The sequence below is a fragment of the Mizuhopecten yessoensis genome, unplaced genomic scaffold (genome assembly GCF_002113885.1).
Source record: "Mizuhopecten yessoensis strain PY_sf001 unplaced genomic scaffold, ASM211388v2 scaffold10803, whole genome shotgun sequence".
In the NCBI taxonomy this organism is placed as follows: domain Eukaryota; kingdom Metazoa; phylum Mollusca; class Bivalvia; order Pectinida; family Pectinidae; genus Mizuhopecten; species Mizuhopecten yessoensis.
The window spans coordinates 73,234-99,123 of NW_018408729.1; the positions used below are offsets into that span (position 1 = coordinate 73,234).

Genomic DNA, 25,890 nt, shown 5'->3' on the forward strand with positions numbered 1-25,890 from the left:
CGAGGCGTAAGTCGAGGTTTGGATGTTATAGAATCCTAGCCCGAGACTGAGATTTTTCGATCTTGCTCAGTTACAGGTAATTTTTTTCTCGCACCTTTTAGTTCGAAATTGAAAACCTGTTAAATTTTGATGAAGACTATAAGTATCCCGTCTGGGGCCTCAAATTAATATGGCATATACGTATACTTCATTTGAATGGTTCCGTCCTTACAAAGAACACAACTAATTTCACAGCGTAGATTATGTTTAATTTACAACATCAGATATCTAACAACATCAGAACAATACATATAAAGACAGATAAGTATATGTATAATGCAGATTGTCAATATCACGCTGTCAAAAAGCGGATAAATACATCGTTGTGTAAAAGTACCAAGAAGTAGCAGACAGATCGGACGAGATAGCAACTTAATAGTTACATCTCAAATACTGAAAACGAGTTATTTGTGTTGATTGTATATTTCGCTGACAAAGCGTTAGAAGTAGGGCTAGTTAAAGCTGATAGAGCGTCAGAGGTTGGCACACTTTATAACATATAGCTACTATTTACTATAATTCTAATATTCCTACTGTTCTATTGGATATATATATGATTCACCAGTTGTAACACAGTTTTAGACTCCTTAGTTTTGTAGACTTACAAGCACTGCTACACTTCATAGCCAACAGTTAATCACTGTCTCTCCTCCAGGCGGACCTTGATCCCGTATCTTGGTTCTATTACCAATCTAGGTACATCCAACACGACGTGGTCCTCGTCCAACACAACCTTGAACCTGTAATATGTCAATAAATATCACAATTTCAATGTTTTACAGTAAGTAGGCAAAACAATGCTTAGTAACGGCAACAATTATACCATCTACATTATAATTTACGTCAGTGTGAAGCTTGAATTAGACTTGATTGTCATTTAATCAATCATCAGGTACAAAGACTTAGTATGTACTAGGCAGGGCACTATATAGCTCTTGGAAATACCAATTGTATTTTCATCACTTACATTATTTAGAGTATGGACATTTTGTGACTATGCCATGTTTAGCATGGTGCTGCATCTGTCGTTATGCCTCTGTCAACTTTTCACTAAAAAGCCTACTAGTCTAGAATTGCTGCATTGATTTTGACCAAATTTTATGCAGAGCACTACTTGCCTTAGGGGACTCAACCTCGTATACATTACGTCAAATTCCTAGTTCTTTAGCTAGGTAGGATGATCGTAACTTAAATCCGTATGGAGCATTATTGAGCAAAGGAGGATAAACTGTGTATATTTGAGGCAGTAGGGCGGGGCCTGAAAGGGGAAATATAGTAAAACCAATAATCCTTCTACTTGAGAATCAGTAAAGGGATTTGAACTTAAATTGATGTGGATCATCTTTGGGTGAAGGGAACTCAACTTTGTATAAACGGAGGATGTAGTCCCAGCAGAGGGGCAGAGCACAAAGGGGGAATATAAATAATTTTTAGAAACCCTCTTGAGTTAAGATAAAGCATTTCAACAAAAAATCGGTTAAAGCAAGCCCATAATATGGGAGGCAATATTGAATAATTGGAAGGTGTGGAATTTACCTTTATTTCCCCCTCAGGGCTCTACCCTCTGCCCTCTTAGAATATTCACCTCTTTCTACACTATTGCGTTCTTAACGATAACCAAAGAGATAGACTCCTAGTGTTAGACATCAAAACAAATCTGAAAAGTTTTAGTTGTAGTAGTGACAAACGGATGCGTGTGATTACCTTTTAACAATTCTAGAAAGAATTACTTTCTGCTCATTCATCGTGAAGTTTTGCCCGATACAGTTCCTGAAAGAGAATGTATACATGACAAGTTATAATCTGATATGATGAAGTCGCACTACAAACTGGTCTGACAGTTTTCTACTCAGCGTTCAGCAGGCAATTAGTTAACGAAGAGGTGAACAGGGCATTGTCAAAGTGTGGTATCCGGTCATTTGATTATACCGAGTGGAATATGCGGGGAGAAGTATATTTATCACATATTCGGCCTTTTATCCAGTGAGTTCGCCCGTGTAATATGTTTACATATGCCACTAGTGTAATATATCCTGGAGCGTTTTAAATTGGCTGTGCAAGTCAGAGATCGATTGTGACGTCATAATATGGACAATAACGTGACGTCATAAATTGTGAATGGCGCAACAAAATGGCTGTCTCCGTTTGATTAAGCCCTCTACGTTTTGGCTTTAAACCCTGTCAAAATGTAAGTTTTCTGAGTTATGTGATAAAGAGTATCTTATTTTTTTTTTCATTTCATATGAGATTTTATGAAACGAGTCTTAGGAGTTTTTGCGAGCCTTCAGCAGGCAATTAGTTAACGAAGAGGTTAACAGACCATTGTCAAAGTCTGGTATCCGGTTATTTGATTATTCCGAGTGGAATCGGGGGGGGGGGGGGGGGGGGGGGGGGGGGATATGTATCTGGTATCCCATTGAATGATCCTACCAGTCTACCTTTAGGGGTTCTCTGCGATTTGCGGTCTATTCTGTACTCTCTCCGTGGAGAGTGGGACGACCACTGATAGACCACTGCGCCTACATTGTACCGTTCGGGACATTTCTTTTTGTTCTTTCTTGTCTACCCTGATCATTGATTTATAATTTATAGTATATTAATTTGTATTTTCGTATTCATATCGATGACGCAGACTTTTCCTATTTCGTCGAAACAAACCTTGGGCCGGCGGCGAATGGTATAAAGGCAAATGGGCTCCTTTTGGCTGCATTTTCTGGGAGGAATCGTTCTGGTCGAAACTCCTGTCGGAATATAAAGCAGTTATCTGTTGTAAGTTTAAGAATACTCCCTGTAAGCAGAGAATATGACAACATTTAATAACGTGGACATAAGACATATTGTACATAAGGTTTTTTTCACTTTAGCAGTTTTCGTTAATTAGATTTTCAGGTATCGATGTCAAGAGTAACTACTGCCACAATAACCACGAATATCAAATCAAACACTGTGCTAAATCATAAGTGTAACGTTAACGCATAAATAACACTGCGCGGCATCAAAGCTCCACCGTATATCATATACATTTGTATGGAGCACAATGTGATCAGAATGTCCAAATATCTAGTGATTATAATGTCTCTATATCTAGTGATCAGAATGTCCCAATATCTAGTTATAACAATGTCCCTATATCTAGTGATTATAATGTCCCAATATCTAGTTATTAGAATGTCCCCTTTATCTAGTGATAGCAATGTCCCAATATCTAGTGATCAGAATGTCCCAATATCTAGTGATTAGAATATCCCTTTATCTAGTGATCAGAATGTCCCAATATATAGTGATCAGAATGTCCCAATATCTAGTGATTAGAATGTCCCCTTTATCTAGTGATCAGAATGTCCCAATATATAGTGATCAGAATGTCCCAATATCTAGTGATTAGAATGTCACCTTTATCTAGTGATAGCAATGTCCCAATATCTAGTTATCAGAATGTCCCTATATCTAGTGATCAGAATGTCCCAATATCTAGTGATTAGAATGTCACCTTTATCTAGTGATCAGAATGTCCCAATATCTAGTGATCAGAATATCCCAATATCTAGTGATTAGAACGTCCCCTTTATCTAGTGATAGCAATGTCCCAATATCTAGTTATCAGAATTTCCCAATATCTAGTGATCAGTATGTCCCAATATCTATTAATCAGAATGTCCCAATATCAAGTGATTAGAATGTCCCCTTTTTCTAGTGATCAGAATGTCCCCTTTATCTAGTGTTAGCAATGTCTCAATATCTCGTGATCAGAATGTCCCAATACCTAGTGATCAGAATGTCCCAACATCTAGTGATCAGAATGTCCCAATACCTAGTGATCAGAATGTCCCCTTTATCTAGTGTTAGCAATGTCTCAATATCTAGTGATCAGAATATCCCAATATCTAGTGATCAGTATGTCCCAATATCTATTAATCAGAATGTCCCAATATCTCGTGATCAGAATGTCCCAATATTTAGTGATTAGAATGTCCCCTTTACCTAGTGATAGCAATGTCTCAATATCTCGTGATCAGAATGTCCCAATACCTAGTGATCAGAATGTCCCAACATCTAGTGATCAGAATGTCCCAATACCTAGTGATCAGAATGTCCCCTTTATCTAGTGTTAGCAATGTCTCAATATCTCGTGATCAGAATGTCCCAATAGCTAGTAATCAGAATGTCCCAATATCTCGTGATCAGAATGTCCCAATACCTAGTGATCAGAATGTCCCAACATCTAGTGATCAGAATGTCCCTATATCTAGTGATCAGAATGTCACAATATCTAGTGATCAGATTGTCCCCAATATCTAGTGATCAGTATGTCCCAATATCTATTAATCAGAATGTCCCAATATCTCGTGATCAGAATGTCCCAATACCTAGTGATCAGAATGTCCCAACATCTAGTGATCAGAATGTCCCAAAATCTAGTGATCAGATAGTCCCAATATCTTGTGATCAGAATGTCCCAATACCTAGTGATCAGAATGTCCCTATATCTCGTCATCAGAATGTCCCAATATCAAGTGATTAGAATGTCCCCTTTTTCTAGTGATCAGAATGTCCCAAAATCTAGTGATCAGATAGTCCCAATATCTTGTGATCAGAATGTCCCAATACCTAGTGATCAGAATGTCCCGATATCTAGTGATCAGAATGCCCCAATATCTAGTGATCAGGCTGTCCCAATATCTAGTGATCCCCCTGTCGCAATATCTAGTGATCAGAACGTCCCTTTATCTAGTGATTAGAATGTTCCAATATCTAGTGATCAGGATGTCCCAATATCTAGTGATCAGAATGTCCCAATATCTTGTGATCAGAATGTCCCAGTTTCAAGTGTTACACTAACGGTCCGTTATAACAGAATAAGTGACAGTATACACGATGTCAAGAAAGCGGGTAGAGTATTGTTTTGTGTCGATATCACAATGGCATTTATCTATGTTTATTTTATGTACTACCAGTTAATTTTGGCAGAAGGGCATTTATTTATGTAGAAACACTTGATCGTTTCCTCAATTTAAATTTGAATATTCCATAGTTTTCAGTGATATGAATGCGATAACCGGAGAGAGTGTAGATTATACTGAAGGAGACAAAAGTGAGTATATCCCAGTTCATACTGACTATCAAGTACATGTAGATAAGACAGTATCACGCACATCTTTAGATTAAGCAATAGCTAATGAAAATGTCACAATTATGCATGTATGAACGAGCGCGGGGAAAATATAATTGATTACGTTCAGGTTCTGATGTTGGGTTTGGAGGAGGCGGTTAAAAAAGTGAATGAAGATCTATGCATAGCAGCCGATCCTATAATGGCAAAAAGTCTTCGTTTTACGGAAACTTCATCTGAGAAGGGCTACTATTCTCTGCTATACACCTCTGTATAATCCTGTTGTAATAAGATACTTACTTAGGGGTCATCATACACTTCTAGATTACCCCTTGTAATAGGATACTTAGTTTAGGGTCGTCATATACCTCTGTGTTACCCCCCTGAAATAGGATAGTTAGTTTAGGGTCCTCATACACCTCTGTATTTACCCCCCTGTAATAGGACACTTACTTTAGGGTCGTCATACACCTCTGTGTTAACCCCTGTGTTAGGATACTTATTTTAGGGTCGTCATATACCTCTGTATTTACCCCACTGTAATAGGATACTTACTTTAGGGTCGTCATACACCTCTGTGTTAACCCCTGTGTTAGGATACTTATTTTAGGGTCGTCATACACCTCTGTGTTAACCCCTTGTAATAGGATACTTAGTTTAGGGTCGTCATATACCTCTGTGTTACCCCCCTGTAACAGGATACTTACTTTAGGGTCGTCATATACCTCTTTGTTACCCCCATGTAATAGGATACTTACTTTAGGGTCGTCATACACCTCTGTGTTAACCCCTGTAATAGGATAGTTAGTTTAGGGTCCTCATACACCTCTGTATTTACCCCCCTGTAATAGGACACTTACTTTAGGGTCGTCATTTACCTCTGTGTTACCCCCTGTAATAGGATACTTACTTAAGGGTCGTCATATACTTCTGTATTTACCCCCCTGTAATAGGACACTTACTTTAGGGTCGTCATATACCTCTTTATTACCTCCCTGTAATAGAATACTTACTTTAGGGTCGTCATCTACCTCTGTATTACCCCCCTGTAATAGGATACTTATTTTAGGGTCGTCATATGCCTCTGTGTTACCCCCCTGTAATAGGATAGTTAGTTTAGGGTCCTCATACACCTCTGTATTTACCCCCCTGTAATAGGACACTTACTTTAGGGTCGTCATATACCTCTGTGTTCCCCCCCTGAAATAGGATAGTTAGTTTAGCGTCGTCATATGCCTCTGTATAACCCCCTGTAATGGGATACTTATTTTAGGGTCGTCATATACCTCTGTGTTACCCCCCTGTAACAGGATACTTACTTAAGGGTCGTCATATACCTCTGTATTTACCCCCCTGTAATAGGACACTTACTTTAGGGTCGTCATACACCTCTGTGTTAACCCCTGTAATAGGATATTTATTTTAGGGTCGTCATATACCTCTGTATTACCCCCTGTAATAGAATACTTACTTTAGGGTCGTCATACACCTCTGTGTAACCCCCTGTAATAGGATACTTATTTTAGGGTCGTCATATACCTCTGTTTTAACCCCCTGTAATAGGATACTTATTTTAGGGTCGTCATATACCTCTGTGTTAACCCCCTGTAATAGGATACTTATTTTAGGGTCGTCATATACCTCTGTGTTACCCCCCTGTAATAGGATACTTACTTTAGGGTCGTCATATACCTCTGTATTTACCCCCCTGTAATAGGATACTTACTTTAGGGTCGTCATACACCTCTGTGTTAACCCCTGTAATAGAATACTTACTTTAGGATCGTCATATACCTCTGTATAACCCCCTGTAATAGGATACTTACTTTAGGGTCGTCATACACCTCTGTGTTAACCCCTGTAATAGAATACTTACTTTAGGATCGTCATATACCTCTGTATTACCCCCTGTAATAGAATACTTACTTTAGGGTCGTCATACACCTCTGTGTTAACCCCTGTAATAGGATACTTATTTTAGGGTCGTCATATACCTCTTTATTACCTCCCTGTAATAGAATACTTACTTTAGGGTCGTCATACACCTCTGTGTTACCCCCTGTAATAGGATACTTACTTTAGGGTCGTCATATACCTCTGTGTTACCCCCTGTAATAGGACACTTACTTTAGGGTCGTCATTTACCTCTGTGTTACCCCCTGTAATAGGATACTTACTTTAGGGTCGTCATATACCTCTTTATTACCTCCCTGTAATAGAATACTTACTTTAGGATCGTCATATACCTCTGTATTACCCCCAGTAATAGGATACTTACTTTAGGGTCGTCATGCACCTCTGTGTTAACCCCTGTAAGAGGATACTTATTTTAGGGTCGTCATATACCTCTGTGTTACACCCTGTAATAGGACACTTACTTTAGGGTCGTCATACACCTCTGTGTTAACCCCTGTAATAGGATACTTATTTTAGGGGCGTCATATACCTCTGTATTACCCCCTGTAATAGGATACTTACTTTAGGGTCGTCATACACCTCGGGGTTACGGTGAAGTACGGCAAAATTGACTCCAATGGCAGTTCCGGCGGGAAATGTGTGTCCCTCCAGCTCCATAGGCTTAGTGAGGAGCCGGGTGGTGGTCGCAGCGGGGGTGTACAGCCTTAAGTTTTCCTTCAGGAACATGGTCGTCTTTTGTAACTTAGCCAGGTCCTCCCTGTACAATTGAAGATAATCATAATAATATATAACATTAAAACAGCGCCCTATATTATTTGTAAAATCACTCTCTAAAGCGCTTTACAGCATACGTATCATAGTATTAGTTATAATTGTTAAACAAAAAAGGCTTACTATCACCATTATACGTGAAGCAAAACAATTATCATCTCAATGTGCACATAAATGAAGAGGTGAGTTTGTATGTCCTTCTTGAATTTGGCCAGGGTATTTGACTTTTTATTATTATACCTCTACTTTATTTACTCTATATACAAGTAATTGGTTAAATTGAATATATCCCCACTTTTGCCCGACTGTGTTTTAGTCCTGTGTGTTAGTCTCGGAACTAAAACACACCTACACTTGGGTGTTTCCGCCGTGCCAATCAGGAGAGAGGTGGGCGGAACTTGTTACAGAAGTCGGAAGCGACGCGCGAAGTGGGCGGAGCTTGCTTCCGAACTCGGCATTTGGCACCATTGCCATCAAAAGGGTAGTTGGGACGTGAAGCTATACAGCTTATGGTTAACAAATATTTTCTAGTTAAAACTATCTCTCCAGTGTGTATCGGTATAATAAAACGGTTAAAGTATGGGGTTGATAGATAATGCAAGTTTCCGGTGTCCCTTGACCATGCCTATTTCCCTCGGCTTCGCCTCGGGACATAAATCTGGCCTCGAGACAGCAGATACTTGCTATATCCCTCAACCCCATACTTTAACTATATAATAACTTATGGTAAGCTATTCCACAACGTGGCAGAAACACTCTTAATAACAGAGATTTTAATTAAAGATTACCTGTAACGTTTTTTTCTGAAATATGATAAGGTACTGGTACAACTTATTGTTGATATATAAACAAATTATCTTCTATACAGTAAAACTTGGATAAGTCGAAGTCCTCTGGACCAATAAAAAGTATTGTCCGATGGTTCGACTCTACCTGTTATATCGTAAAGGAGCACTCGAATGACCTGAAATGTATTCCGTTAACTATAAGGTTGTTTAAATATTGAAATTATTTTTGTTTGTCAAAATGGTCAAGATTATATACCATACTTTTACATTAGGATCACATGATAAATGATAGAACACGTGCACAACACTGTTCATCGTTACAAACAAAAACAGCACAACACTCATGTTTCGTGTATACGGGCCTCGTGGTCCCATGTTAGAAGTATGGGCTGAAATAAATTCAGATGAAGGCTATGAAATGACAACACAGTAATCGAGAGATGGAATTCATGATACCTAGTCGGCTATAATTAGAGGTTATTAAATGACTATTTTGATATCACACCGTTTATCAGCCTGAATCCTTGATATCAGCCCGAGGGCCCAGGCCAGAGAGCTGACATTAGGTCAAGGGCTGATAAACGATGTGATATCGAAATAGTCATGTTACAACCTTTTTAATACACATTTTGAAAAACAAAACAAAAATTAATTTATTTAACAATTGTTGTTGTTCTTGTTGTTTTGGCTTTCGTCTGTGGCGGAAACCGAAGCGTCTAAAAATTAAACTGAAATCCGGAGTGAAGAACCCGGATGAAGTGAGAAGTGTAAAAAAATGTTAATCAGCCCGGGCACTTATACAACACTTGTATCACATGGGCAAAATGTATATTATCAGAGACAAAAGTGTAATAAACTTGATTTATTACAACAAATATTATAAAACAAGTTATTTCAACTTATATCAATCACCCTTTTTCTGCCATGATGATGGCGCGCGGAGGCTTTTATTCTGGAAGGAAACCGGAGTACACTGAAAAAACTCACGTGGTGGGCAGGTAATCCCATACCTTTTTACGTCCGGGGAAATCGAACCCTGATCGCCTTGATGAAAGGCGAGTGCGTTATCCACTGCGCCACCCGACCACCCCAGTCTGGTTCGCTACATCTTACATCGTCCGTTATCCCTGTGATAACTACGGTATATACCAACCAACGAAAATGTTTGCGTGTTTATTATTGACTTTGTTTGATTCATCAAAATAAATATTTACACAATACAAAACCTTTAATAATTCCACGATAAGTTTGGTCATCATATCATGGTTACAGATATGTTTTAATAAAGCGATGTTAAGGTAATAGGATTGTGTCACCATTTCTCAGTAGAATGTCTTAACATTTTTTAGTTATATTGCTTTGAAGTAAAGAAAATGTTCTGCCACAAAAAATATATAGGTTGTCATAATTTTATGGAATTTAAATGGAAATTTATGTAAAATGGAGTGACTTTTGAAAAAAAAATGAATCACATTTTTCGGCAAAATAATGTCAATAAAAATTATACTGCCATATATTAGTATTGCATGAATGTTTTTCAATTTAATAAATGTCAAATAAATTATCTATAAACGATTAAAAATTGACATTTTATAATAAAACCATATGCACATAGTAATTGCAGGTAAGAATTATCTTTCTTGAAAAACTTCACAGTAGTGAAATAGGTAGCCGGTTTCCTGAAGTACATAAAAACGGATACATGTGACTCATTGATAAAAAAAATGCCTGCATTGCTATGAAATACTTTAATATTGAGAGAACACACTGTTCTGTCAATAATAAACATACAATATTCATCAGTTTAATATTAAACATTAGAATATGCGGAAATTGTGATACTGTCTCCCTACATTGGATTTTCAACTAGGAATGTACTTCCTACTTCCGTTTATCAATAAGTTAATTCACAGTAAACTATGTAATTTTGAATCAAAGTCGGTCGGACAGTGCAAACTAAGCCTAACGTTCAACGGGAGGTAACTCTTGTTTAACTCGCGTGTGTGTTAATGAGTTAGCTATTGACCAAAGGAGGCATGCCATGTCTCAGATGGCGGTAAATATGTCGTTTATTTTAACAACAAATTGGTATCAACACACGGTACGGTGTCTAGTGGTAGGACGCCGGGCCCGTGACCAAAGGTTTGCAGGTTCGAGTCACGTCACTGCACTGTGTTGTATCCTTGAGCAAGATACTTTAATCCACTTGTTCCAGTCTACTCAATTGTAAATGAGTAGGTGGCTAGAATTGTAGAATGCTTGTTCTAAGCAACGAAATGGCAGCACCGACTGTATGCTCCCCAGGGAGTTGAGAAAGATATTGGCTGGTTGCAAAGGCCTTATGACCACGGATAATAGTTTGTGAACCGCTTTGAGACGACCTACGAACTGTAGGTTGTGATAAAGCGGTATATCAGAACCTCGAACTATTATTATTATTATTATGAACATGGGAAGCATATGCGTTTACTTTGAGAAGTATCGTATACGTATCGAAAACCTCATATCAGTTTTGTTGAAACTTTATAATTAGCCAATCCACAAACAGCCAAGGACTACGTCCGTCCGAACGGATTACAACATATTTTAAGCGGCTTGCGAAATATAGTAACAATCCTTGGATATACTTTAAGCTATTAGTCGTTACAAACGCTATTGTGTAGCCGTTAAGTTTCTTACCATTCGACGTATTGTCGGTCGCCCGTGACGTCACACACCTCCCGGTACACCGCCTCCTGTTCCTCTGGGTACTTGCCCATGTGATACAGGGCCCAGATCAGGGCGGAATAACTCGTGTCGTGACCTACAAATATACCAGTTTTACTTCTTTACGGCTAGCTAATGCAGTTAAGTCCACAATTTTGTAACGACAAATTACATCACACAGCATCAACTGGTAAATATGCACAAACTAATGACGTCACAATGGGCCAACGCTAAAGATACACAGCATGATGACGTCACAGTGAATAACTGGTAATAAGTAGCTCTCCAGCTAAGAACCATGCAAAAAGATATGAAAGCAGCCTGATTCAACAGAAGGAAGTGTAAGGAATACTGTTGTGGCCTCATCTGATAATGGTCAAGCGACAACGTTAACACCTGTACAAGAACAAGAGCCTTCAACATCAAATTCTGACAATGGAAATGTCGTACAATGTCCTGAGGAAGGCTGCACCAGGGTGTACCTTACATTTTCTGGCCTTGAAGCTCACCTATTGGTAGGGAAACACAAAATTGTTTTAAACAAAACATCAAGTTTTGACAGTATAAAGCTTAATTGGAAGGACATCTGTGAAACACTAGCAGTCAGAATGTCATTCACAAGAAACAGTGAAAGCCATTGTAATCATGGTGATGCAGTGTTACCAAAAGGCTGGGCCCTGCGAAAAGATAGGAAGATTAACCGTTTCTCTGAAAAGGTTAAAACTTTTCTAAGGGGCATATTTGAGGCAGGACAAGGTGGCCAGAAGGTCAACCCTATGGATGCAGCCAACCACATGAGGGTTTGCATGGATGAAGATGGCAATAAGATGTTTCAGCCAAATGAATATTTACAGCAAGGACAGATTGCTTCATATTTTTCTCGACTTGCTGTCATGAGTAAAGTACCACCTAGCAAAAGACAGACCATTGATGATGCTGACCTAGAATCCATTGTGCAAACTCTGTAGATATTCTAAACATTAATGTCTAAGTAGTTCTATGTAAACATAATCATTTGTATACCCCCTGCATAGGGCTTAATAGAAATCACCCTGTCTGTCCCTCAGTCTGTCCATTATCTTGTAAGTGCAATTCCTCCTAAACCTGTAAATATATTATTTAAACATCACATAGTGGAATGAGGATGTGCATGGATGAATGTTTTTTTCTTTCAGACATCATTTAAGGAAGAAATAAACAATACATGTACATGAGCCTTAGAAACAGGTAGAATGCGAGTCGAGTACAAATGATTTTGATATTTTCTGACAATATACATGAATTGTTTTTATCCTGCACCATAACATGAAATAACTTTATTCTAAACCCTTCATTTAACTCGAGAAAAAGTGGTATGTACATTAGCAATTACACGAGGCCATTATCTGGTATGACTGCAGAAATTAAACCAGTCAACAATGCCAATTGCCATTGAAAATTACGGGATAGGTACCAGGAGACGATATTTGTATAGTATGCGAATTTCACTTTTGTTTATTGGTACCCCTGTATGCATATAGAAAAACGGCTAGTAGGATAAAATAGGATGATTGTGGTTTTTTTTATCATACTTTGTTTTAATCGCAACTTCTCCTAAACCAGTGAATGGATTTCATTGAAACTTCACACAATTGTAGTCTGCCATACGAATATGTGCATGACGAAATAGTTTTTCGGTCAGATGTCATTAAGGGGAGTTCATTTGACTTGAGTGAAAAAAGGGGTATTTCTTTTTTGAGGTTCCCTTACCTAGCTCTAATGTGGCAAATTGGCAAATTTTGATCACATGCTGAACCTCTATGAACTGTGCAAAACTTGGAAACATCATTTGGTATAATAGTTGGTAAGGAGTAACATTTGTTGAAATCAATTGGTGTCAGCAGCCTTTGACCTGCCTTATGTACCAGTATGTACTACTTTCATCAATTTATTGTTTCTACTGATTAAAAATGTTATGTTGTTAACAGAATTGTTTTGTTCTTTTAAAATTACCTGAATTTCAATATTTAAAAAACCCACTATTTTTAGCACAGATAAACTGCAATTTATTGATAAAACCTTAGGAGGCAACAACATTTTTTGTGCATGAAATTGTTAAATGAAACCTGTTAAAACCATGTAGCATAACATGTTACCCCCATTTATTTGATGTGGGATGATAGCAGACACAGAAAATTGCCTAATTTCAATATTTTACAAAAATCTATTTATAGCACAATTTTACTGCAATTATTTGAAAAAAACTTATAGGGAACAAACAAAATATTGTAAGAAATTGTCAAATGAAACCTATTGAAACCATAAAGCATAACACATTACCCCCATTATTTTGGAGTAGAATGATAGCAGACACTGAAAACTGCTTAATTCCACATTTTTCTAAAAAAATCCGTAATAGTCTACATATTTTTATTTTTGACATGTTTTAGGCCAAAGACAACTGTAATAGGACAATCAACCAGATCAATTCTATTCACTTGCTCATAAGAGATAATCAAATGCAAAAATTGTAATTTTTAGTACTTTTTTCATGAAGAAATTGTGTGTTAAATTGGTTGTCATGGTAACCTATTGTCAATGCATTATGAAGATAACAACATATCTTCAGGATATTTCAGGTACAGTACAACATCATGTACCTGTGCAAATGTTTTGAAATTAATGTACTTGATGTATAAATTGGTATGAAAAATGATGCAAAACTGAGGTTTTTGAGGCAAGTAAAGGCCTGTTGCTAAGGCAGGACTGTTACCATAGCAACATAATTATATTTGGTCCGTTGCTTGCCATTTTTATCAGTTTTCCAAATAATTGAACTTATTTAACCGCACTAGATATATATCCTTGACTATGAGTGTATCACCCATTGCATGGTTCTTAGCTGGAGAGCTACATAAATACACAACTACCGTGCGTTCCTTTATCGGGTCTGTACCAGTTGTACCGGTACGAACCTGCTGAATCCGTAATGGAACGCGCCGTACCAGCCGAACCGTACCGGTTCGTGTAGTTCGCTCGCTGAATCGTACCAAATGGATCCAAAATGGCGGCACTATATTGCCTCGGTCGACTTTCACATGCATTTTTTTTTAATAAATCGAGACAAGGAATCGTCCTTTGCCTATGAAATTGTATGGGTTCTCTAAAAACATGAAGAAAGTATTCAGGTTTCAATTTGAACTGGACAAAAATGGTTGTAATAGTCTGAACTTGACGATAATCATCACCGTAATCCATGCGTGCAGTCGTACCGAAGCACTGTTAGGTATTTTCCACGAAATCGGTGATCATAGCTATGATGTCATTCCTTTGTACTTATCAGTGCAAGCGGATATTATATTAACATTTCAAGATCATACTAATTTATTTGTTCTAGGTAAGCTACTAATGTGACTTTCCTCGTCTCGTTTTATGCACAAAAAGTATGTATATGTAAACCCGCTTAAATTCGAATTTGAAATAAATTCATTTGCAGTGTTGGTATCGACTGACTTTTGAAAACGAAAGAGAAACGGAAAAGCTCAAAAGCAAACAAAACAACGCACAAATGTACATAAATAATACCGACCAAGCTGATGGCCACTCACTGAAGATTCGCAACTTATTCAAACTCTAAAATTGTGATGATGTGCATTATTTACATGAACCATAAACTGTACATGACATATAATTAAGGGGTTCTTAATTTGTTGGCGCCAACCATATATCTCCCTTGAATTCATAGCTTTTTACTGTTTCGGACACTTATATTATATACTACATAGCTTTAACAATCACACAGATCGTGGTATGCTTGTCCAATGAACCACAAATAACGCATCAACAAAACACTCTTCCACAATGTCACAGCAACGAAACTGAATATTTCAGCGACAACATTGGATAAAAGTTATCATGGAAAGAGAAAAATAACAGAAAGGACAACATCGACTTTAAAACTAGAAAATATAATCTCTTTATGGGTCATTTCCAAACACGCAACTTAAACAAAGTCATTAGTCTGGTGTTTATAAAAAATACATTCCTGTATAGAGACTATTATCAACATTCTAAAAAACATTTACCTGCGAACATAAAGGTATCGACCTCGTCCCTGATCTCCTCGTCAGTAAGTCCGGCTCCAGACTTGTCCTTTGCCGTCATTAAAATATCCAGGAAATCCATTCTCTTCTTGTTTGTGAGGAGTGATGGATCATCAGCCTGAAAACCCAAACGAGGGTGACATCTGTAAACATCCATAACGAGGCTGTTACTTGTACACAGTCAGAACGAGGGCCGGGTGACACATATAAATAGCCAGATCGAGGGTGTCACATGTAAACGGCCAGATCGATGGCGGCACATGTAAACGGCCAGAACGTGGGTGGCACATGTATACAGCCAGAACGAGGGCCGGGTGACACATGTAAATAGCCAGATCGAGGGAGTCACATGTATACAGCCAGAACGAGGGCAGGATGATGATGACACTATTTACCAATTCTCTCCTTCTCTTGGCAATGATTTTCTCAGCAAAACCGTGTACGTAATCTATACATCGTTTGTAGTCCTTCCCTGCGGCCGAAAGCATGTACAGGTTCCAGGACATCAGGTGCCACGGTATCCTAAACAGAGAAACAGTAAAATCATATTGTCAAAACAACAGTCAAAACTTATTGTCACAACAGTCAAATCTTATAATGGTCACAACAGTCAAATCTTATTATTGTCAAAACAGCCAAAACTTATTCTCAAAACAACAGCCCAAACTTATTGTCAAAACACGATCAAACCTTAGTGTCTAAACAACAGTAAAACCTTAGTTTCAAAACAACAGCCAAAGCGTATTGTCAAAACAACAGTCAAAAAATATTGTCACAACAGTCAAACCTTACTGTCAAAACAACAGTAAAACCTTAGTTTCAAAACAACAGCCAAACCTTATTGTCACAACAACAGTTAAAAGTTATTGTCTAAACAACAGTCAAAACTTATTGTCACAACAGCCAAAACGTATTGTCAAAATAGTCAAACTTTAGCGTCAAAACAACAGCCAAACCTTATTGGGTATTGGGGAAAACAACAGTCAAATCTGTGTCAAAACAACAGTCAAAACTTATTGAGAAAACAACAGAAAAATTATTTTCAAAACAACAGTCAAAACTTATTGGGTATTGGGGAAAACAACAGTCAAATCTGTGTCAAAACAACAGTCAAAACTTATTGAGAAAACAACAGAAAAATTATTTTCAAAACAACAGTCAAAACTTATTGGGTATTGGGGAAAACAACAGTCAAATCTGTGTCAAAACAACAGTCAAAACTTATTGAGAAAACAACAGAAAAATTATTTTCAAAACAACAGTCAAAACTTATTGGGTATTGGGGAAAACAACAGTCAAATCTGTGTCAAAACAACAGTCAAAACTTATTGAGAAAACAACAGAAAAATTATTTTCAAAACAACAGTCAAAACTTATTTTCAAAAAACAGTCGAAATCTTCTTTTCAAAATAACACTCCAAACCTCTGTTCAATACAAGTCAAATGTTATTTTCAAAACAACAGACAAAACCTTTTAGCAATATAAATTCTTGAAATCTTGTTATTTTATAAGGTTTTTATTGTTATAAGGACTACTTATGTACGAGTATTCATATCATGGATAACAAAATATTACATAACCTAAACCGACCTGGCCCCAGTTGCTGAAATATTTGTTAAAATTCAAACTGTTTTCTATAAAAAAAAGGGGGTTTTGAAAGTAAATAAAAACTTCAAAAGACACCAATCTTATATGTCCCACCAATCTTTAGCCGTGAAATAATACCAGATGTTCTTGACTATCTTGTTTTCATATTTAAACATTTTCCCCAACCAGTGGTTAATTATAAGTCTGCCCAATTTTTGATCAACGTTGATCACGTGATCTGGTGATTGATACCTACAAAAATCGTTTAATGATCAGTTCCGAGATCCGGTGAATGGTTTTGGGATAAGGATGGTCTTCTCTGAAAATATATAACATATCATTAAGAGCTTCATTCTGATTGAAATATATTGCATCACGTGATATGAAACATGTGTGTTAATAGTCAATAATAGTCGAGCGTTGCGTTTGTTTAATTGGTAGGTCCGCTGCGTAATATTGGTGTGCTGAAATACCCGTATGTAGCGTCTTTTTGTGATAAATAGAGCTTATACTGATTCGTTTTGTCTGTCACACAATGTCTCCCGCTGTAAATAGATTTTTCTTTATTCTGTCACGGTATACCTTTGTCATGTTATCCGCTAGTCACTGTATTTGTTGTTTTTGATCGAGTAATGCTTATTTTCCTATTATGATGCAATTAAAAGTTCCCTTCGTTGTTTTTTTGTATGTTCCTTTTCTTTGCCCTAAAAGCCTCTTCTGTGTCAATCGGCCGTTAAGAACTCATTCAATAAATTTAACGCAGCTATTTTATGTAAGACTGGTCAAAATAATGAGTGAATATGCCGAAAAACGCCCTCCTGTGTGAGAACATCTGTTTTTTTAGAAAACTGTTCTCATGGGCCCCGAATCATGAGTGTGACCGATATTCCGTCTTTGCGTTATCTTCTCTTGTGAGCAGGTATTGATTGTTACGTCATTTGTTTGGGAGAGTAACATCATCAATTTTTGAGAAAACGACGTAATTTTCTCACACAAACCAATGACGTAACAATCAATACCTGCTCAAAAAAGAAGATAACTATGCAATACGAGAAGACGGAATAGAAGAAAGTAAAATCTCTGGACATTAAAACGTCCTAACTATACGGTTTATACTTACTGCTCCTGTATATTACCCTCATAGGAAAGAGCACACCTCAATATGGTGTCCAGAGTGGCCAGTCCTATATCTTTAGTGATGTCAATACTATTAGCTCCAGTCGCCATCTTCGCGGCATATTTGTTCTGTAGTAATAAAACCTTGGCTTCATCATCGATGAAAAACGACATTTTGTTTCTAATCTACGGCAAACCTAGAATATCGACAGTAATTGCTTGGGTATAAAATAATCCTATGGTCAACAAAGACAAAAATTGACCGAAAGGACAGGTCAAAATAAGGGCCTCCGGACAACAGCTTTGCAAGTGCGGACAGAGTCAGACAGCGGGAATCTTAGAAAGAGGTAAAGGGGCACCTGACGCCCCGAAACAGAGGAACGGGTAAAACACAGGATCTCCGGATACAGGTCATGTATCCATTCGGATAACCTCGCCCCAATTACAGTTCCTTTAATCAAATATGACGAAATCGTCCGATGTGTTCCGAATGGTCATGTCCACGACAGAGGCGACTCACAGGCCTCGATTGGCCGAAACAGAGCAACTCCGGATGAAAGTTTATGTTGCCCCTGACGGCCCACGACCGAGGCAGCTTAAGGTGCCTCTACTGGCCAGGAGAGACGAAATCCGGTAATAGCGAAGGTACCCGGCTAACAAATTTGGAGGTGCAGACAGACACAGACAGGGGAAATCTAGGTAACAACTCTTGTGAACGTTTAACAGGTTAGTTAATTGATGAATTTGCTATCGTCCTTTTTCAAGAGGGTAAATCGCTTAAAATTGAGACATTTTACACTAAAATCATGTCTAGATTGCATTTTTATCAGCATACATGATTTCAATTTCTGAGGACATTTACATTTTTGTTTTACTTTGTGGATTCACCTGCGTAACAGCGCATAGGCAGGTACACTCTCTACCGATAGGCGATTCACCCACTCGTAACAGCGTATAGGCAGGTATACACTCTCTACTGATAGGCGATTCATCTGCGTAACAGCGTATAGGCAGGTATACACACTCTACCGATAGGCGATTCATCTGCATAACAGCGTATATGCAGGTATACACTCTCTACTGATAGGCGATTCATCTGCGTAGCAGCGTATAGGCAGGTACACACTCTCTACCGATAGGCTTTTCATCTGCATGACAGCGTAGAGGCAGGTACAAACTCTACCGATAGGCGATTCATCTGAATAACAGCGTATAGGCAGGTGCACACTCTAGCGATAGGCGATTCATCTGCATAACAGCGTATAGGCAGGAACAAACTCTACCGATAGGCGATTCATCTGCATAACAGCGTACATGCAGGTATACACTCACTACCGATAGGCGATTCATCTGCGTAGCAGCGAATAGGCAGGTATACACTCTACCGATAGGCGATTCATCTGCGTAACAGCGTACATGCAGGTACACACTCTCTACCGATAGGCGATTCACCTGCGTAACAGCGTAAATGCAGGTATACACTCTCTACTGATAGGCGATTCATCTGCGTAACAGCGTATATGCAGGTATACACTCTCTACCGATAGGCGATTCATCTGCGTAACAGCGTATAGGCAGGTACACACTACCGATAGGCGATTCATCTGCGTAACAGCGTATAGGCAGGTATACACTCTCTACTGATAGGCGATTCATCTGCGTTACACCGTATAGGCAGGTACACACTACCGATAGGCGATTCATCTGCCTAACAGCGTATATGCAGGTATACACTCTAACGATAGGCGATTCATCTGCGTAACAGCGTATAGGCAGGTACACACTCTACTGATAGGCGATTCATCTGCGTAACAGCGTATATGCAGGTATACACTCTCTACTGACAGGCGATTCATCTGCGTAACAGTGATAGGCAGATACACACTCTCTACCGATAGGCGAAACGTCCCGTGTCCAGTGACATATATTTACAATTTCGTTGTACAGGTAAACAATACAAATGCCGCACTCACTCGTGGCTTGACAGAAGTAAAGCCTTGATATCAAAGTAATTACCAGTAAAATGTCGGCCACTTCGTTGTACACTTTGACGTAAGGGCGGAGGATGTCGAAATGGAAGGCTGGAGTTAGTAACTTCCGGTTCCGCAGCCATTTACTGCCATTACTGGTTGATAACCCTTCACCTAGAAAACAAAGAGCACGTAATACAGACAAGTAACACAAGCCAGAGAACCGAAAATAAAATTTAATTCAATTTAATATTGGAATTTGGCTTGTTTATTACGCACAAAATATTGGAATATACTATTGAATTTAACATATCTTATTGCTTAATTACTTACTCGGACGAGTACGGAAAAATGGCATTTTTTTCAACAAATATAGATGATTTTACATAGATGTTTTGTCATTAAGAACGTTGCTAAATGGCTGGTTTTGTCGGAGGTTTAATTTACATGTTTAGCCTTTTTTCTTATATCGAATCGTTCCCGTATAAAATTAAAACAATTTAATACCGTTTTCTTCAATTCAATTTCTTAGGTGAACGATCTTGCTTTTAACAAACCTTGTTATTGTAAATATTCCTAGGCTCGATTCTGAAATTGGAGCTTAGTTATTCACTGAAACCTCACCCGGGCCCGTATTCATGAAACATTGAAGAGACGTAAAGACGAATACAGTTTTTCATGTTTACAATTGTTTTTTAATTGTTTGACATGATTTAAGCGAGTTACAAGAAAGTTGGTTTGAGCACAAAATCCACGTTGAACATAAGAATGGTTTCATGAATGCCGGCTCTGTAGTCAGATTGGTATTTCACCAATAAATTGTATTTGTTGGAAAAAAGCTGCAATCGGTCCTTTGTATTTAAAATTTCGGAAAAAGAATCTTTTAGAAAATGAACCACTTGATAGTAACTAGTGGGACTACGAAACTGACCTATGAACGATTGAAGCACATTATATTGATGACCACGCCCTGTTGGCTTCGGGTCGGATGACTGGAGAATTATTTTCGCTGTGTCAGGGTGAACTGCTTGTATCAACGGCTTAAATGCCAACCAAACAGCAGCCATCTTGGACTGACTTGTCGCAGCTAATTTATCGTAAGTAGAAGTCACCGAATAGTCGTCATCGAACTAGAAATGGAAAAATAAATAAAATAACATATAAGACAAAATGGTTCCTTGCAATCGACGAGATGTGACACCTATGCCTACGTCACTCTATTTTATCATGGACTTTATTAAGGATCCTTGTTCCAGTGCATTTTGTTTTTGCTTTTTTAAGTATCCACAGTAACTTCCCTTTAATTTCGTTTTCTTTATACGTGTACGTAGCTATATTACAGGGACACTACCGCTAACCAGACAACTCAGTTTTTATAGAACGATGTATCATAATCTGTGGTCAAGGTTTCCAATCCCGATCTAAACTCAATGGCTTTTTACACTAAGAACACTATAGTTAATTCAAATTTTCACTTTCATTATTTTTATTATTTTTCAAAAAAATCCTGCAGGTATGGTTTTGATTTTAGAAATTATAATCAGAGCTTAAGCCAAGCCGGAAAAAATGGAATGCATAGGTATATATTTTTTGGCAGTGGTACGGGGATCCTTAAACTAGATCAGTGGTACGGGGATCCTATAACTGGATCATTGGTAGGGGGTCCTTAAACAATATCAGTGGTACAGGTATCCTTAAACTTTATCAGAGGTACGGGGATTCTTAAACTAGATCATTGGTACGTGGATCCTTAAACTAGATCAGTGCTACGGGGATCCTACAACTAGATTAGTGGTACGGGGATCATTAAACTAGATCAGTGCTATGGGGATCCTTAAACTAGATGTGTAGGGGGGGGGGGGGCGGGGCTTAAACTAGATCATGTGTAGGGGGATCCTTAAACTAGATCATGTATAGGGGGATCCTTAAACTAGATCAGTGATACGGGGATCCTTAAACTAGATCATTGCTACGGGGATCCTTAAACTAGAACAGTGCTAGGGGATCCTTAAAGTTAATCAGTGCTTCGGGGATCCTTCAACCAGATCAATGGTACGGGGATCCTTAAGCTAGATCAGTGGTACGGGGATCCTTAAGCTAGATCTAACGCAATTATTTATATAAAATGTTTCTTTTCACACATGGCGCCGTCATCTTGTTGCGATATAAATAACTGTGACCTCGAGGTCAAATGATACAGTTTAAAGTTATGAATGGGGCGTAGCACAAATAAAGATGGGAGAGATTGTGCTGAAAAGTACACAATGCTTCAAATTTTTCGTTTTCTTATTGTATTTTTTAACCGATCATAAACATGTCCCAAAAGTGTTGTGGGACGCAAACGTTTGTACGATGCATATACTGAATCAATATGAAGCTTACGCATTTGATATGACCCCAGAGAGGGTGAAGGGGGCCTGGACTGGCATAGTTCTTCAACATCCGACAGAGGGCGCGGTACCTCCACAAGGCAGGGATGACAACCCACAGCACGTAACCAATCACAATGGCTGAAACGATCTGCAGCGTGGTGTCCATTGTCCGCTAACAATGATTGATAGTCAATGTTACAACCTGCTGAAAAAATGGAAAAAAATAATCAATAACACGTTAACTTTCAATTTTAGGTTATAGTAGATAGAGTGGGCATAGGTCCAAACATCAACCGGTGACGTCATAGAAGTCAGAATCGTAACACGTGACATCATCGAGGTCCAAGCATCAGCCCGTGACGTAGTTACATAGGTCCAAGTATCTACATGTTACGTCATATAGATCAAATAATCCTGGAGTAGATCCGGGATTTTGTGAAGCCCCAATAAGCTGCGTAATACAGTTTTACCGTAAAACGTAAAACACTACTACTATCGTTTGACCTAATTACTGAAATAGTAATGTATTTAGAATTGAATCCTGTAACACAATCAAAAATTGTTTATATGTGACGTTTCGATGACTAGTAAAGTGTACAATTAGTTATGTACCGAAATGACTCGATTCAGCTACGCTTTGTGTTACTATTAGAACATGTTGGATTAAAATCGTGAAAGTGTTCTATTTATATAGAATAGTAAGTGTCACCTTGTGCACATAATGAAACGTGCCCGCGTAAAAATTGTGAAGCCACGATACCCGAAATGATAACCGGTTTGGCAGGTAATGCCCTTTTTAAACCCAGCGAAACCCCACTCGTTGCCAAGTAAGGTCAAGCTAAAATGTCAGCGCTTCCTTAGAAACAATAGCCGAAAGAGATAGTCACCGGGGAAGATCTCAAAACCAGATTTCAGTTTTTAAATCTCAACTGAAAGCTTTTTGAAGTGTCAGTGAGTGTTTTGGGCGACAACTCCAATCTCATTAAAATCATCTGTTACATGGCTCCGCCTGAACATCTGAATGTGCCGCCGTCAGGGTCACGTTCAAGTGACCTTTAGATGAACCAATCAGAGGCGCGCTGGCAAAAGTTTGCTAGCGAATCGGAATATCATGGTTGATAGATAAATAGCGAGGGGTATCGAACAGATTAGTTTTTCAAAACAAATATGGCGGCGGGAACTGACGTTTCAACGACGCCAAGGAAAACGTACCAATTTGGTAATAATTGCGTAGGCAACACCGCGATACAGTCTTTCTTCTCTAATAAAGCTTCGAATGTCTTTTTCTGTTCGGGTTTCAGATTGTTCAATCTCAAATAACTTTTGCATCATTCTCATCAATATCCGCCATATTTGTTACAACTCTGAGCGCCCTTTTGAAAGAGGGTCTTTGATTGGTCAAAATTTAATGAGTATTTATAAATATCAAAGTCACCTGAACGTGACCCTGACTGCGGCACACTCGGATGTTCAGGCGTAGCACGAAGTTAACGAAGCCATGTAACATATGATTTTAATCAGATTGCGACAACTCGAGATGGAGATTGCCAAATACCAAGGGATTAAAATCCATACCGTGTTATTGCTCGAAGTTGATCGTTATTGTAAACATTGATCATATTATTCACTGTCACTGTGTAACTGCTGTATATTGCTGTTAGAGGCCCTACATGATGTACTGTTTTCCACTGTCACTATTGTAAAAAAAATCACAATAATCGCTGCTTCGCTATGACCTCATCTCGTGGTGCAGAAGTGACTGTTTGCTCACACCAGAGACGTATTATACGTCTCTGCTCACACCAATAAGTAATTTATATCAATCAAGGTCCTCTAGCCTACTCCGACGGTGTGCGGGCTTGCAGTCTACCTCCTAATTTATGACAAAAAATATAATTATGAAAATACCCGCTGTCGTTCATTTCAAAACAGGAACTACTAGTAATGCTGATAACCTACTCTCTCTCCCTCCCTCCCCCTTCACTGTCATTATTTTTTAAATTGATAATGTAATCCCGACCAAGCTTATCAGCTCGCCCTCCAAGTTTACTAAGTAAATATTAAAAGTTCGGTCAACTTAACACATAGTAGATCTATATGATATACAGTGTCATCCCACAGTTACTGCAATACACAGGCCATCAATCAATAAAAATCAAAGGGTTTTACTAAATACATGTTTACACCTTAAAATTTGTATTTTAGTTAATAATAATATTTATTCAGGTAAAAGGCAAATAATTCACTTCTATCACATTTTGCGTATTGGACATAAATATATATATATATTATCACAGAAAGAGATCTTCTTAAATAACTTAGTTATGCCCTCAGATTAGAAGTCAGTCGGGTGTTAAAACTGGATTGGATTAGATTGATATCGGCCTTTACCTGGGATGACCCATAAAGCCACATTGTGGCTTAATTCCAATGGGGTCCCTTAAAATAAAGTTAATTACCTGAATACCAATTAGTAAAAACTAACGTTTTAAGAAAATTAAACAACAACTGACCACGGAATTAGATTAGATGTTATCTAAGTCCGTGATCAAACCTATCATCAGGCATCATAATATACCACCACATATATATAAGCTACAGAAGTTATATTAAGACCCATGGCTATAAATAGTCGGGCTATAATAGCTTATACATAGTCTATATATAGAGAACTAAGGACGGTTATTTTCAGCAGTATAGCTAACATTCAAGTATACAGATCGCGAATATTCATCTTTTGCTTTGATATATTGTGACATGACCAATTTTATTACCTTTATTCACGCAGGAGCCCGAACTCTGCGTGACAATGGTCAAGTCTTCTCTTTCACCAGGTCCGGTCTACCCCAACGGACGACACGGGCAGAAATTAGGACGATTCAGGTGTATCGGGAAATTTTAACCCCGGTAATAAAGGTCCGTTCATTCCTCGTGGTAATCACAATTTTTCCTTTTCAAAATTCTCTTTTGATGAAGCAGATACACTAAAGCATAACGATAATTATTTTCAAAGGTTATCAAAATTGCTTAAAATATTTAGAACAGAAAAATTGCATGATGTAAATACATCTTAACATGATATCTGCTGCCAAGTTAGTCAAGTAAATTATGAATACCTGTGTTTGGTACGTGAAATGATTTCACTCGTTAATCACACAAAGATCAATGGCTTACTTAATAATTCAATTTCAAGATAACAAGGACAGCAATTAATTACTTTTTGTTACAACGGGTAGTGAGATTCACCACTAAGGAGACCACAGGTCTGTAACCTGATTAAAGAGGCGAGGTCTAGAGAGGACTGCAGGGGAAGTTATCGACTCGCTACCATTACCAAAAACTATAAGATCACGAAACGGATTTAAGGGAGAGACAACGGATGCAAACCCTCTCCGGACCTCCCCCTATTACAGATTGGTGCCTCGACCAGG

The 25,890-nt window shown here is 38.2% G+C and overlaps 1 protein-coding gene across 2 annotated transcripts; it reads right to left on the reverse strand.

The window, feature by feature from the left end:
* Window positions 1-206: 206 nt before the first annotated feature.
* On the reverse strand, window positions 207-25,326 carry LOC110462560 (cytochrome P450 4B1-like). 2 transcript variants are annotated; one of them, XM_021516552.1, is made up of 13 exons: window positions 25,234-25,326; window positions 22,470-22,661; window positions 21,019-21,217; window positions 20,134-20,261; window positions 18,122-18,246; window positions 17,258-17,320; window positions 15,809-15,935; window positions 15,396-15,531; window positions 11,305-11,428; window positions 7,628-7,823; window positions 2,698-2,780; window positions 1,744-1,809; window positions 207-779 (listed from the first exon to the last, which is right to left on the reverse strand). In XM_021516552.1, exons 2-13 carry the CDS (start codon window positions 22,623-22,625, stop codon window positions 677-679), a joined length of 1,506 nt encoding a protein of 501 aa, XP_021372227.1. In that variant the 5' UTR covers window positions 22,626-22,661; window positions 25,234-25,326; the 3' UTR covers window positions 207-676. The 2 variants fall into 2 exon arrangements, with proteins under 2 accessions (XP_021372227.1, XP_021372226.1); XM_021516551.1 differs by having other exon boundaries at window positions 22,470-22,664.
* Window positions 25,327-25,890: the final 564 nt, after the last annotated feature.

What these genes read in the sequence shown, in the direction of transcription:
- LOC110462560 (XM_021516552.1), bottom strand. Translation starts at nt 22,625, where the DNA reads ATGGACACCACGCTGCAGATCGTTTCAGCCATTGTGATTGGTTACGTG. An exon ending in CTGATCATTAAACGATTTTT is followed by an intron (nt 15,936 to 17,257) that starts GTAGGTATCAAT and finishes TTCTCTGTTTAG; the next exon opens with GATACCGTGGCACCTGATGT. An exon ending in CCATTCGCCGCCGGCCCAAG is followed by an intron (nt 1,810 to 2,697) that starts GTTTGTTTCGAC and finishes ATTCTCTTTCAG; the next exon opens with GAACTGTATCGGGCAAAACT.